This window comes from Sardina pilchardus, chromosome 6 (genome assembly GCF_963854185.1).
Source record: "Sardina pilchardus chromosome 6, fSarPil1.1, whole genome shotgun sequence".
Lineage (NCBI taxonomy): Eukaryota > Metazoa > Chordata > Actinopteri > Clupeiformes > Clupeidae > Sardina > Sardina pilchardus.
The window spans coordinates 6722483-6738690 of NC_084999.1; the positions used below are offsets into that span (position 1 = coordinate 6722483).

A 16208-nucleotide genomic window follows, 5' to 3' on the forward strand; every position below is an offset into this window, starting at 1 on the left:
AGAGAGGAAAGAGAGAGAGAGAGAGAGACAGAGAGAGAGAGAGAGAGAGAGAGAGAGAGTGGAAAGAGAGAGAGAGAGGAAAGAGAGAGGAAAGAGAGAGGAAAGAGAAAGAGAGAGAGAGAGAGAGAGAGAGAGAGAGAGAGGAAAGAGAGAGAGAGAGAGAGGAAAGAAAGAGAGTGGGAAGAGAGAGAGAGAGAGAGGAAAGAGAGAGAGAAGAGAGAGAGAGAGAGAGAGAGAGAGAGAGAGAGAGAGAGAGAGAGAGAGAGAGAGAGAGAGAGAGAGAGAGAGAGAGAGAGAGAGAGAGAGAGAGAGAGAGAGAGAGAGGTGGTGGGTGGTGGGGGATTACGATTCATTTCTGGAGGGACGAATTTAAGAGTTTTTTTTCTTTTTTTCTAAACTGGGTCAGCGTGGTCTTTGTAGCAACATGAACCCATCTGGGAGGCGGCCCTGGCGCTCAACGTTCCTTATCGGCCATTAATGTGCAAATGAGGGCCCTCCAACCCACCCCCATCCCCATTCCCGGACGGGAACTCTGGGAATTAACAGCGTTAAGGAGAATCAGAGTTTTCAGGGCCACCACTGAAATGAGAGAGGATTCTTATCACTTCACCTTGGAGTGTGTGTGTGTGTGTGTGTGTGTGTGTGTGTGTGTGTGTGTGTGTGTGTGTGTGTGTGTGTGTGTTGTGTGTGTGCGTGTGCGTGTGGGTTATGCGTGAACTCAAATGCACACACACCTGTGAGTGGAAGTGTGTCTGCAAACTGTGAGGAGTGATGATGCATCTTGTAGTCCCAGAAAAATGAAACACACACCAAATTAAGTGGATGCATGAAATCTCTCCAACAGATAAACACACAAACACACCCACACGAACAAGCACTTACACATGCACACACTTGCACACACACACACACACACACGCAGCCCTTTTCACCAAACACCTGGTTCTCAGGCACTCCTCTGACCTGTCCTGGGCGTGTGTGTGTAACACACACCTGTGTCCCAGCAGTGAACCCGGGCAGGCCTCGCCACTGCGCCGACACAGCCTCCCTCCACAGCCTACTGAGCTCCCCGCCGCCAGGCCAGGCTACGCCCCAGCCAGAGCTCCTCGCCCCCCCCCCCTCCAGGGGCCCCCCTCTGACCAACCCCCCCGTAACTCTACACAGGCCTCTGCCAGCACCTGGACAGGGTGACATCAGGGCCGAGAGGAGAGGAGACACACACAGAGGAGAGGAGAGAGAGAGGAGAGGAGAGGAGAGGAGAGGAGATGAGAGGAGATGAGAGGAGAGGAGAAGAGAGGAGAGGAGACACACACAAAGGAGAGAGAGGAGGAGAGGAGAGGAGAGGAGACACACACAAAGGAGAGGAGAGGAGAGGAGAGGAGAGCGACAGAGGGACAGAGGGACAGAGGGAGCAGACTGGAAGGGATGGACAATGGGTGAGCTTATCTGGCAGCGGCGACAGTAGACCACAATGACGCCGTTGTGTGTGTGTGTGTGTGTGTGTGTGTGTGTGTGTGTGTGTGTGTGTGTGTGTGTGGACTGCAGGGGGGGACAGAAAACTAACATTACACACACACCAGCACATCTCCATAGCAATGAGGAGACGCTCACTGTTTGGGGCAGCAGAACTGTGTGTGTGGCCATATGTGTGTGTGTGTGTGTGTGTGTGTGTGTGTGTGTGTGTGTGTCTCTCTCTCGCTCTCTTTTCTCTTCTTGTTTATGCCTTATTTAGCCTGCGTGTCGTGATACAGAGTTAAAACTATTACAATACTGCATGGCATTTCTTCAGATATAAATGACAATATCACCAATCACTACTATCCTCTGGCCATACATCAGCCTACAGTCTTGAGAACCACTGAAACACAAACATGGATCGAAAGAAGTAAAAGGTAAACCTAACCACCATCAGCAACAGCCTGGAACCACAGAGTATATCTGCTGCCGCACATGTCAAAATTAGTGTGTGTGTGTGTGTGTGTGTGTGTGTGATGTCTACTGTAAGCTATGTCAGTGTGGAGGGAGAAAGATGGGACGATTACAAAAAAAGAGTGACCAAGGGAGAGGAGTTGAAGCCTGAGTGGTGTGTGTGTGTGTGTGTGTGTGTGTGTGTGTGTGTGTGTATGTGTGTGTGTGTGTGTGTGTGTACGTCCTGGTTCCGTCTCACCTCAGCTGTGCCAGCGCGGTCTGCAGAAAGCCCAGTGCGGACGCCAGCTCGGACTTGCTGCAGGCGGGCAGCAGCATGGCGAAGCCCTCGTTGAGCAGCCTCTCCTCGGCCTGGCAGAGGTGCCCGCTGGTCTCCAGCACCTCGGTCACGCCGTCCAGGTATGCCCCCAGCGGCTGCCACAGCGCCAGCTTGCGTGACGGCTCGGTGGTCTTCAGGTAGAACTCGCGCGCCACCTACATTTACAGTAATACAATACACATTTACACTAGTTACATTCGTTTACAACGAATCAGGAATGGCATGATACATACTTTTTCCATGTACCGATACTGAAATGACAGCCTTGAGTGTCTGATACTGATATCAATCTGATATTGTCTTTTACCCTCTATTGAAGCAACACTAAAGCACTTTTCTTCTGTCGCACGCAAACTATTTGCTTATCCAGCAAATAACGATGCCCACAGACAAGGTAGAGTATGTAAATGTATACAATACACATATACATTAACCAAAACCACTTATCTTACACATGAGGACTGATATTCAAGCTACGGCAAAAAGGGATACCTTAGACCTTAAACGTTCCCTTTTAAATACTAGGCCTAGCTTTACATGTTCATGTTTACTTAGTATGTGCTTTTATCCAAAGTGCCTCCAAATAATAACAATAAACATTTAATATACCAACCTCTAGACAAAAAAGTAGTTTCTTTACTTTCCAATATCTGATTCAATAAGCTTGTCCAAAATTGGACCAATACCAATCCTGAGTATGAGATTGGCTTATCCTTACAACTAATAGTTTAAAGTAAAGTCTAATAAATCAAAGTTAAATATAAAAGTAATAGACTGTCACTAGACAAATAATAACATCCAATACAAAATAACAAGATGATGTTGTGGAAGTTCAACCAAAGGAAACATAGAGGTTTAACCAATGGGATGATGGGCTGGATCCCACCCCTGTTCTCTCTCCCAATCCCTTTCTGTCTCTCTACACTGTTCTATCTCATAAAAAGCTAAAAAAATATACTTAAAAAAAAACAAAAAAACAAAACAAAACAAAAAAAACAAGGGATGGTCGAGTAAGTGGGCACCTGGGCAAAGGAAGTGGCGAGGCGGTCGGCGTGGGCGCCAGCGTCCAGTCCGCGGCCCACGTAGAGCAGCAGCAGCGCCAGCTGGCCGCGCCACAGCAGGGCCCGGTGGGCCGGCGGCATGGTGCCCGCCGGGAGCAGCGCCATGAGGTCGAAGGCCCGGCCCGACGCGTCCTCCAGCTCGGCGCTGCGGGCCAGCACCAGGAAGAGCAGCAGGAAGTGCATCAGGCCCAGCTCGGACAGCTCCGCCATGCGCCTCTGGTGGAACTTAGAGTAGATCCTGACAGGGAGGGCAAACCACAGGGAAGACAAACACCTTACTTAAATACATAGAGGAGAAGAAAAGAGAGGAGAAGAGAAGAGAAGAGAAGAGAAGACAAACGCCTTACTTAAAGGAACACTTCACCATTTTTTCATATTAAACTACGTTATTCCCTTAACTAAGACGAGTTGATACATACCTCTCACGTTTCAATGCATGCACTCACAGGCTCTGGCGCGCGGCGCAACTTTGATAGCATTAAGCTAGCCCAATGCATTCATTAGGATCCAAACAGAGATGAAGTTAGAAGGGACCAAACACCTCCAAACACCTCCATGCTTCCAGTTACACGAGTAGTCATACAACCAAGTATGGTGAGACAAAATAAAACGTGGTGCATTTGTAAGCAGGTAAGAGGGATAACTATATTGTGTGGCGCAGTAATATCCTCACTATTGCACTTTCAGTTTCACTTTGGAGTGAGGATATTACTGCGCAGAGTCTAAGTGCTCCCAATGTTATTCCACCACACAATATAGCTATCCCTTTTGCCTGCTTAGAAATGCACCACGTTTTATTTTGTCTCACCATACTTGGTCGTGTGACTACTCGTGTAACTGTATTTTAATAGGGAAAACATGGAGGTGTTTGGTCGCTTCTAACTTCATCTCTGTTTGGATCCTAATGAATGCATTGGGCTAGCTTAATGCTATCAAAGTTGCGCCGCGCACCAGAGCCAGTGAGTGCACGCATTGAAACGTGAGAGGTATGTATCAACTCGTCTTAATTAAGGGAATAGCATAGTTTAATATGAAAAAACGGTGAAGTGTTCCTTTAAATACATAGAGGAGAAGAAAAGAGAGGATAAGAGAAGAGAAGAGAAGAGAAGTGAAGAAAAGAAAAGATAAAAAAAGAAAAGAGAGTAAGAGAGGATGAGAAGAGAAGGTGAGCAGAAGAGAAGAGGAGCAGAGAACAGAATAGCAGAGAAGAGAAGAAAAAAGAGAAGAGAAGAGAAGAGAAGAGAAGAGAAGAGAAGAGAAGAGAAGAGAAGAGAAGAAGAGAAGAGGCCAGCAACAGGCCAGAGGTCAGATGAGTCACACATCCTTCTGTGTTTGTGTCTGATGGAGGAAACTAAAGCGACGTAACAAGCGGAAAAAGCTCATTCTTGTGTGAGGGATGGTGTGTGTTCGTCGTTCTGGGAAAGCAAAAGGTGAAGCTGAGCGCACCTATTTTCTGTCCGAGTGTGTGAGAGAGTGTATGAAAGTAACTGATCTGAGCGTATAATCCTCCAGGCGTTGTGTGTGAAAGGCCTTTAAAGATCATGCTAAATGTCAGAAATACTCAGAAACACAGCAGCTTGTCCCTCTCTTCCTCTCTCTTTCTCACGCACACACATACACACACACACACACACACACACAAGCACCAGGGAGAAATCAATACTCTCACTAACCCCTCTCTCTCAAACACAAACACATCACACACACACAGAGAGCGGTTTCCCTCCAAGCAGAGAACCCTTTGGACTCCATCAGAAGATTGGCATGAACACACACACACACACACACACACACACACACACACACACAGCAGCTGAGAGGGTGGGATACATCTCAGCAGCTGCTGAAAAAACCCCCCCCACAAAACAAGCCCTGCTGGATGATGGAGCACTAAACTGTCCTGCGTTGTGAGTGTGTGTGTGTGTGTGTGTATGTATGTGTGTGTGTGTGTGTGTGTGTGTGTGCGTGTGTGTGTGTGTGTAAGATCAACAACAACAACGTAAAGAGGAAAGTAAAGGACAGAAAAAAGCAGAAGCACTGATACTGAGTTAAAGAGTATGAGTGACCAAGCAAGACAGCAGGAGAGCGAGTGTGTGTGTGTGTGTGTGTAAGATTGTTTGTTTATCCCGGACAGCTTTTGCTCAGCGGGGGAGCAGATGCTGGGGTGAGTTTGTTGGCACGAATGCCCCTCTCTCCTGCCACGCTCATTAATGCGCCGCATGCCAACCCCCCGCTGAACACCACGCCCCCTGGGTGAACTCCGGCCTCCTCGGAGCATACGTCTCTCTCTGTGTGTGTGTGTGTGTGTGTGTGTGTGGCTTGGGCCTTCCTCTTGGGTGCTGGAACCAGCCCAGCCCAGCCAAGCCCAGCCCAGCCCTGCCAGTTTCATGGCTAACCCCCCCCCCCCCCACCCCCCCACCCCACCCCCCCACTGATTCCCAGAGCTTGCTCCAACCCCCCACCTGCCCCCCTCCCACACACACACACACACGCAGAGCCATTCGTTAAGGCGAATTAACCACCGTGCTCGTTAGCTAATTAGCCTCTGTGTCTGCTGTGCGGCCAAGCACGTTCCAAACAGAGGGAAGTCATTATCCGGATTTATATCCCTACATACACACGCACACACATCACCAGATCGGAGCACACCACTTCTGGTGTGTGTGTGTGTGGTGTGTGTGTGTGTGTGTGTGTGTGTAGCAGGTGGGGCACTTCCATCCAAACCAGGGCCAAGCTGAGAATCCCAAATGCAGTTTAGTCTGTATGTGTGTGCACGTGTGTGTGTGTGTATGAGGAAAAAGAAAGAAAGAGTGACGGGGTGAGCTGAGGGTGAGTCCTTTACACACACACACACACACACACACACACACACACACACACACACACTTAAGATATGTACCGTGTGTTCCTCAGCAAGTGAATAGTGTATGTGACTGCATGTGTGTGTAGAGTGCATGTGTGTGTGTGTGCCTGCTTTAGTGAGCGCCATGTAACTTTGACACCCTACTTTGCACCTCGCCATGAAGCTATTAGCCATTTAAAGTCACCTGTTGCCTTTAAGAGCATCTGCACACACACACACACACACTATGGAAGACAATTCCAGAACCATGGCAACAGATGTTTGATTGACAGAAGGCAAATATTAATGTGAAAATCAGTGGGGAGCTCGTGGAAACGGACAGGAGTGAAGGTAACAGAGATCATGGAGATGACACTGACCCAAGGCAATGCAGAGCTGGTCTAGCCAGTGTGCAACAGTACACTTCCAATGTCAGATAACTTCACTAGCAAAAACACTTGTGTAAGCAGCATTACGTTTAAATGTACAACTATCTATGTGAAAAATCAAGTGAAAACCTTGCAAACACTGCCAACAGCCCAGTTGGTATTGAGAAAAATACAATTTTTCTCATGTTTCTGAAGGCTTTTCTGACCTGAACCACATAACCATGCAGTACATTACTGCATACTAATGGTATCATGGGTCCCTCACAAAATCATATTCCATCAAAACATAATTTGAAAATGATGCCAAGTAGTTGCTCATGAAAACAAAACATTACAGTAATTTCCCTATATAAGCCGCACTGTGTATAAGCCGCAGGGCAGTGTTTTATGCAAGCTAAAAGAAACAAAACCATATTGATACCATATTAACTGTCCCCATGTATCAACCTCATAGCTGAAGAAAATTAGCGAAATCAATGTATAAGCCACAGCTAATAGTCAGGAAATGACGTTACTGCAAAGGTGTCAAGCTGCTGTGTTGTGTGTGTAACCGCTGTCTAGTGTGTGAATGAGAAGTCCAGTGGCGGCACTGGGTGTGTGTGTGTGTTGGTGTTGGTGTTGGTGGTGGCGGCGGCGGTTCCTGACCTGCCCTTGATCTGCCTCCAGGGGGCTCCACCTGCGTTCTCCTGGCCCAGGTGCAGCGCGAGCACGCGCAGGAAGATGGCGAAGGAGCTGCAGGCGCGGTACAGCTGCGTGTGGGCGGCCGAGCCCAGCAGCGCCGGGGAGCAGCAGGCCTGCGCCAGCTCCAGCAGGGACAGGGGCCCGCGGCCCACAACGCCCAGCACGCTCACGCCCAACCAGGGCACCGCGAAGGATGCGTTCTGGAGGGGGGGGGGGGGGGGGGTTAGGGTGGAGACAAGCGGTGATGAGACAAATTACAGTAAGTTCCCGCATATAAGCCGCATTGTGTATAAGCCGCAGGACAGTGTTTTATGCAAGTTTAAAGAAACAAAACCATATTAACACCATATTAACTGCCCCGCCGCCTGTATTATCCTCAAAGCTGAAGAAATTTTGCAAAATCAATGTATAAGCTGCCGCTAATAGTCGGGAAATTACAGTAAGAGACTCATCTCATTGTCCGATATAAAAGGATAATGTTCTAGAATGTCCGACAGATTTCTTGACATCACAGCAGTGTGTGTGTGTGTGTGTGTGTCTCGCTCACCAGATTCTTGCTGTAGTACTCCCAGAGAGTGGTCACTGCACTGGTGTTGGGCTCCCACAGCATGGTTAAACTCAGGCAGCAATGCACGTGCATCCGGATCTGTTCCTCCTGAACGCTCCCCTACAACACACACACACACACACACACACACACACACACACACACACACACACACACACACACACACACACACACACACACACACACACACACACACACACACACACACACACACACACACACACACACACACACACACACACACACACACACACACACACACACACACACACACACACACACACACACACACACACACACACACACACACACACACACACACACACACACACACACACACACACACACACACACAATTTGAGCTTATCCACCTCAAGCCACTATCGTTCCATTTACAGGGCCAGGATGGTGTACAAACAACATTATTGAACTATCAGCTGAAGTTTTTGCTGAAAAGTGTTTGGGAATCGTGGGCGGCACCTTGATACACTAATGAGGATAGTGTTTCAAGAACTGCTGAACACAACTCAAACTAGGTAAAACTGATTGTTTTTTTTTGTTTTCTTTTTCGTACCGACAGAACACAGTGACTTCGAGAAACGGAAATCTATGTGAAAAATCGCTGGAAGTCTCCTTTAAGGAGGAATAAGAAGGATGTCTCCTTTAAGGAGGAAAAAGAAGGGCAATCCTACCTTTGGATCACAGGTTGACTTCAGCAGCTCACACACAAAACTCCAGTTGTGCTCAAGTTGGAGCTGTTTCTGGAAGACAGATAGATAGATAGATAGATAGATAGATAGATAGATAGACACTTTATTGATCCCCAAGGGGAAATTCAAGGTCCCAGCAGATTAAGACACCACACACAACATACAGTACAATGTAAACAATGTAAACAGGAAAATTAAAAAGCAAATCAACAATCAACATGACTAAAGGAGCAGTAGAATACTATAGATAAGGTAATAGACATTACCGCAGAGACCAGTGTGTCACATCAACAGGTGATCCACAGGGCCAGATATACCTTCAACCACATTGTTTTCAAGCACAGCTCAAGCCATTTGGTTTTATTTTTGGCTTTATTTGGGATCCCAATTAGCCTGGTCAAACCAGCTATTCTTCCTGGGGTCCTATCAATCATTCCCTTACAACATCATAATTTGTAATTTGTAAGCCATACTGTCTAGTGCTGAAGTGCCAAACCAGCTCCATGATGGATCGGTTCAGTCACGCAACATTTGTGACGATACATCTTCAATAGCATAAATAAACAAATTCTGTCCCTTCATTAGCTTCCCTGCATGGGACTTGCAGTATGATTGTTCAGTTTACTTTGATTGAATAAGCAAGTTTTCCAAGACTCAAAAGTGTTTGTCACAAATATATCAGCAGCCTTTTAACTGTGAAAATTGCAAAGGTTCCCTAACTAACATCTTTAAGTGACAGGCACTCAATTACACCTATATATTACCAACATTACTACCCCTCCCCCCAGAGTCGGGTTGGGTGGCATACCTCGGTATGAAGTGAGCCGTTTCTGCTGTACTGGCCCACCTGAGCCAGGTGTGTGACCAGCCACCAGGTGAAGCCCAGTGGGTCTTTGCAGGTGCTGGGAAGCCGCTGCTCCCCTGCTGGCGCCCCCTTCAGGAGACTCTGCAGAAGCGGAGTCACGTAGCCCCAGAACGACTGACCAAGGAGAGAGATAAGGTAAGAAAGACAACAATATCAGAACAAAGAGACAGGACAGGTATAATTTACAAAGTTGCATACACAGTCTAAACATGCCTTGGTATTGCATTTGTGAGTACATGTATGTTTGCGCACAAGGGCAATGAGTGTGTGTGTGTGTGTGTGTGTGTGAGTGTGTGAGTGTGTGTGTGCGCTTCCTAACTCACAGGAGTGTGTGTTGTCTTGCTCCTGTGCTCTAGCAGGTGGATGAGGAGGACCCAGAGCTCTTTAGTGCAGAGGCAGTGGTAGTGGTGACTGGACAGCGCCTCCGTGGGCCTCACCTACACCACATGACCCATCACCAACCAGGAAGAACACAAGAACACATAGTCAACATCAACATAACGTCAACATGTCCTCAAAACTATAATAATCACAAGCGAATACAGAACATGCAATAGCAAAGGCAAAACAAATACAATTCGTTAAATTTAATTTAATTAATACAACACTGATATCAATAGGTATGCACACACAAACACCCGGAGTCTTCAGACTAATTGCAGTTTAGGCATAAATATCATGTTCATGTGGACACACCCGCACACACACACACACACACACACACACACACACACACACACACACACACACACACACACACACACACACACACACACACACACACACACACACACACACACACACACACACACACACACACACACACACACACACACACACACACACACACACACACACCTTGCTGTATTTGTTCAGGGCCAGGCCGATGAGATCGCAGAGCAGGCCATTGAGGTGCTCCTCAAAGAGGCTGACGTTGGTGAGGTTCTCCCCGGGCAGGTTCACAAACTGGTGCGCATACACAACCTGACCTGCTCAGGAACACAAAACACTATCAGGCAGCCACATAACATAACAGGGCAGAGCACTTCCACACCAACAACAAACATCGGTCTTGCCAGTGGGTTGATGCCATAGTAATATGAAAAATGTAGTAAAAGGAGTAAAATGAAGACACTGTAGACACGCTTCAACAACAGCTTCTACCCTTCAGCAATTAGACTCCTCCTGACCTCCTGAAGATTTGCAACTGGCTATTAAAAAGACCCTATGCAACTTTTTCATAGTCATTAAATCGCTCAGAAATCGTTGTTTTGCTTGACTGACCAGTTTCATCGAAAACAGTAATATTTCCTCCCGCCCCCAGTGTCCCTATCCGCTGTTGCAACCTTGCAGTTTCTGCAGTAGACGATCGCTCCTTGTTTACATCTGGAAGTCAGAGACGCGTAAGGAACAAGAGCCACGCTTGCTATTTATATATTTGTATATAGCCTATATATGTATAAATATACACGCTAAAGCTGTCGGGGAAGCTCTGCAGAGAAATATGCAAGCATAAAACGAGCGAAAATGAAAAACGAAACCGAATCAGAGATGAAATCGCCAATCCTGCATAGTTCCTCTTTAAAGTTTCCATTCCATTGCATTCCATTCTATTCTCCCTGTTCTTCTGTATTAACATGGCTATAGCTGATGAAGTGGTTTGATCTTATATCATGTCATGGCTCCTGCTTACCCATCGTCCTCTGGCCCAGCAGGTGCAGGATCTCCAGCACACACCAGTGGACGTCCAGGTGGAGGTGCAACAGGTGCCAGGATGGAGGAAACAGCTGTGGAGCAGACACACATACACATATACACACACACACACACACACACACACACAGGTCAGTAGGGTCTCCTTCTCCTTCCTTTGCCATCTCGATCCTTACTCACATCAACCCCTTAAAGGAGAAATGTGGCGAGTTTTCACATAGATCTCCATTTCTCGAGGTCAATGAGTACTATCGATATGAAAAAACAAAACTGGCAAGGCAGCTTCAGCACTACACTACACTACACATCACACTCTGGGGGAATATCCATGAGCCCCCATGTACATGCCCACAGACTGTGCCACTGTAGCTGCCTGGCTCTGTTGGCTACTGGCTGCTAGCTGCTGGCTGTAGCAACTCGAGCTAGGTAAAAACGTTTGTTTTTGTATTTCGAAAACAAAACTCGAGCTAGGTAAAACCGATTGTTTTCGTACTGACAGTCACAGTACCCCTGGAGAAACGGAGATCTGTATGAATACTCGCCGGATTTCTCCTCTAAGTGCACCTACCCTCTCCGCATCACTCCATCTTTGTCACTCTCTCCACTTTCACACATACAACATCTCAGTCTCTCTCTCATACTATATGTGAAGTACTGTGGTGCAGTACCTTGCCATGGTGTTGTATGGTGAAGGCACTTTGGACATTGGCTGGGAGGTCTTTGAGACGGCCAATCAAGAGTGTGATTCCAAACAGCTCCTCAACCAATGAGGAGGGAAGCTGAGCCTCTAGCTCTTCATATGGGTGAAGCGGTCCCTCATCAAGGCCCCGCGGGGCATCCAGGAATCTGCAGGGAACACATGCAAAATACATAAAACATGACAATATCTCACCTGTCTCCCGGGTTTCAAAGGAGAATTCTGGCGTTTTTTCCACATAGGTCTCTGTTCTAACAATCAGGTCTCTGTCTACCTAGCTCAGGCTGCTGCAGCCAACAGCTACTGGAGCCAGGCAGCTACAGTGCTACACTCTGGGGGTATGAACACAGGGGCTCATAAACATGCCTCCAGAGTGTAGCACTGAGCTATGTCTTACGGTAGACATACATTCCATAGAGAGATGTATGCAGTGATAGTGTAACCAGTATTGTGCTGACCGAGCCCGGTCTGAGTGCTTACAGCACTTTAGATTGGCAGGCAGGCATTCTAGCAAGGAGGCTAAAACACATGGGTGCAGCATCTGATGCCAACACATCTCTGTCAGGTGTCAGGAGAGATGTTAACTCATTGCACAGCACTACCTGCTTGCTAACACTGAAATAGGATACAGTAAAGTTGGTAATAGGTGGTTTACCTGCTTATGAATACCTTCACATACTGAAGGAACAGGACACACTGCTGTCTGATGTCCTCTGCTTCATAATGTAGACCACTGGCTTGGCCTACAATATAACGGTGAGACAAGGTATGACAGACAAGGCACGACTAGTTAGTAAAACAGCAACATGACCATCAGACCATGACAATCATGCTATTTAAAAACAGCAACACGCAACAGACTGTTGTGACCTAATAATATGTACTGTAGATAACTACAGCATGTACAGCAAAATTGTGACACGTTTAACAGTTTGCCAATGAAAAATGCTCACCAAAGTCATGGGAACTGGACTGTACCAGGCTTTCCACTTTAAGAATTTTCTGCCTGAAAGGAGGGAGAGAGAGAGAGAGAGAGATAAAGAGATTATCTGTATTTTACAAATAATCAGATGACAAAATCTAAATAACCATATGAAAGTGAGCTACTATTACCTAAATAAGCCAAATAGTAGTTTAGTCGATTCCACCAGAGCTGTTTCTGTCACCCAAGAGAAACCAAATATGTCAATAGTGTCTGTCTCAAAGTCCCCCGGAGCAGGATCGAGTTTCAGGAGTAGTCTGAGGAAGGCGATAAAAAAAATAATTACAAGATTAAATAAAAGAGGATGCACCGAACATACGTTTATGGTGTGGTATAGTTTTGAGTAATACCGTAGCACTAGACAGGCGTGCGATACCTCTTTAGGGCTCCCCGACTGACGTATCCCTCTGAGGAAAGTGTTTTTGTTTCGTCTCGGCTCAGATCTAACGCTGACGCACAGGTAAAGCATGGAGGCTGGTCGTGGACTGGAGCATAGAGGCTCTCTCCGGCAAAAGGCGACACAGGCGGTGTCAGGGATTCACTGAAGTCATCTTCCATTTCAGTGACAAGTGGGACTGCAAAGCACAGTATTAACTTGTGGTTACTGACTTGTGATCAGACCGTGCAGTGCACACAAAGGAACATTTCCGTACAAGCAATGTTATTTCTATCTACAGGAAGCCAATATGTAGATTAGAAGAACTAAGATAGCTGCTAGCTGTAACATTAAGCTAATTTGCTAACAACACACTGTAACGTTGAGCTAATTTGGGTAACATTTGCCACAGGAATGAGTTCACTACAAACTACGGAGTCAAAGACGACCAGAACACAGTCGCAGTGACATTAGTATAAGTGTAGTTCTTCAATGTCATCTTCTAATATTGAAATATGCACATACATTTAGTATATTACATGAAGAACAACCTTAACTTACATGCCTGGCCACTGTTGATACTTCCTTTCATTTGTTTCCGTTTCTCCCGCGCGACTGCTTCACGATACAGCGCATGCGTAGTACTATGACATTTAACTAGTATAGATCTGTGATTGGCCAGAAGTTCTGCAGAGAGGCGTGTTTACACTTTAACACTGTATCTTGACTCAGTGAACGCATTTAGAATAAATCATACGTCTGCTCATCAAGAATAATTAAATCTATATGGAAAATCTTTTTCCATTTGGTCTGCGGTTGGATAGGCTACTGGTTGTTGTCGCTAAGGATCATAGGTAGGTTCTGTGACAAAGTGACACTTTGTGGTTTATGATACAGTACAGGCTGCTAATTTGGCGATGGCGATTATTGTGAACAGCAGTCACTTTCTTTCACGGATTGGTCGCCTGATAGGCTACAGTCAGAGAGCTACAGTTGAAAATTAAGTGTATGGTAATCACGTCTCCTCATCCTTCGCTCTGGCTATCCCGATCTAATTAAAAACCAGTACATCGCAGTTAAATAAAATTGGACCCAGGCTAACCCTGATTTCCATATGCAGATCTGTCTGCACCGGCTGCCTCTCGCCATCACACTATGCATGCATTCAAAAGCATCTTCCCCGCTTTTTCCAGAATATCTGTGGAAACGAAGAGACGCGTCCAGCCACGGCTGTAGACTGTTTTGCTGCGGTCATACATGACAATTTGGTATTTTGTTATAGGGTCAAATGTGTGTTTTTATCGGAGAGGAACGCACTAACAGCAGTGGAATTTCACGACATTTAACGTTAGTGTCTGGTCTATAAAGCCGTATGCTGATGAGTGCTAAAATCTTTTTGCTAGAATGTGTTTAGGATGGCGTCAGCCGTTGAAACGCAACATTTCCCCGAAGCAACCAATGCCACCGGCAAATCATCACTGAAATGTCGAAATTAAGGTAAGGCGATGTGTTCACAGCGATTTCTAATACGAGCCTAACCTTTGTTTTTGTGGAAGAGGGGTGGGATCAACACTGCACATCTCATCCTCAATCCCACCCTCTACACTTCATAGCCTACGACATGCGAGTTTGAGTTCGATTGAACTGTAGTCGAAGTTCAGCATTCAACAATGGCTATTTGAACTTGTTTGCAGATATTCAGTAACGGCATTTTTAGAGTAATCGAAAGAAACACTACAGGTAATCGTCCAAAATTAATGAATTAACATTATGTTGATTGCATTCATTTTGACGTGTAGACTATTGTCTTAAAGCCAACGTTATTTCTGCATCCGAGGTTATGGCTCAGATCCTGAATAATATCCGTAGGCTAGCCTACTTAGGTTGTGAATGAGACAACAGCCTAATCAGCATGTACACGGACATGACATGTAATATGGTAGTTAAGAAGGTGGGTGTATGAGTGTGGGGTAGCTGCTCTTAGGTTAGACCAAAGATCCTTAAGGCGTAGCAAGATACGTCGTCGTAGTTCATGTCTATGGGCGCAAAACGGGGATCACTTCCTCTGTATAAAGAGGCGCGTCATTGCGTGTCAGACGTATTCATGGGTTTCATCAGGTCCCTTTCCACAGGTGTACAAAATCAAGCACTCGATTATCAATGCTTGATGATGTTCCAAAATAATCTTGCTGCTCTTTCAAGCCCTCTACATTTATTAGTTCTAATATGGAAGTAACACACACAAAGCATACATTTCAAGGAATTGAATAAAAACATCAATGGAATAATGGAAATATGTCGCTGCTCTCATTAAGTTACCCCAGCGCCATCTGATCGTCGTTAGCACAAATCAGGATTTGGTTCAGCTGGCTGGCCAATGTGTTGTCAAGGTAGAGCGTACGTAGCAACCGGCCAATAAGCAGAATAAACAAGAGGGGCACACCTGATATAAAGTTGATTTTCTCCAGACGGGAATGCTCAAAAATGCTAAAAAGGTACCTGAAGTGGTCAGAAGGGGTTGAGGGTCATGAAACCGTGCCCAAAATTCACATTCCTAACTCTAGAGAATGGAGATTTTAGCATATAGTTGAAATTCTGATCTATGTCCATAGACTTCAATGGAACAGTTGCTGCCTCTGCTCTGCATAAAGGGGGATTTTGACCCCCCCTCTTGCGATTCGGGTTCCAGGAAGTGTCTTCTCATGAAGTATCTTGCTCCGCCCTTAATTATCTTTGGTTAGACTAGGTCAGAGTGCAGTCCATGTGACACAAACTCAAATTAGTAGCCTTTTTTTTTTTTGCCAAAGTCAACAGGATCAGGTGTAGCCTATTGATTGGGGAATAAATGTGCACTACACTATATCCACCATCCCGCTCCATAAAATTCACTATGGGACTTTCTAATTCTCTGCTAATGTTAATACAGTCTATTCATTTTGCTCAGGCAACTGTATAATATGAAACGCAAAATACATGTAATAATAGGCTATCTACCCTACTCCAGTCCATATTTTGGATGAATGAGAGATGGTCTGCACAAAGTCCTCTGACAAGCCAGCTACACTGTTTGACCCTATGT

At 46.1% G+C, this 16208-nt stretch overlaps 1 protein-coding gene across 1 annotated transcript in view; it reads right to left on the reverse strand.

Annotated features, from left to right (window-relative positions):
- Positions 1–13739, reverse strand: part of mms22l (MMS22-like, DNA repair protein) — a 28360-nt gene extending 14621 nt beyond the window's left edge. Inside the window, 15 exon segments of the mRNA XM_062538239.1 lie at positions 2168–2400; positions 3268–3544; positions 7183–7418; positions 7766–7885; positions 8479–8547; positions 9305–9475; positions 9685–9798; positions 10220–10350; positions 11055–11148; positions 11743–11920; positions 12427–12514; positions 12725–12777; positions 12885–13010; positions 13130–13328; positions 13691–13739. Of these exon segments, the coding sequence (XP_062394223.1) occupies positions 2168–2400; positions 3268–3544; positions 7183–7418; positions 7766–7885; positions 8479–8547; positions 9305–9475; positions 9685–9798; positions 10220–10350; positions 11055–11148; positions 11743–11920; positions 12427–12514; positions 12725–12777; positions 12885–13010; positions 13130–13328; positions 13691–13721 (2120 nt within the window). The 5' untranslated portion in view covers positions 13722–13739.
- Positions 13740–16208: the final 2469 nt, after the last annotated feature.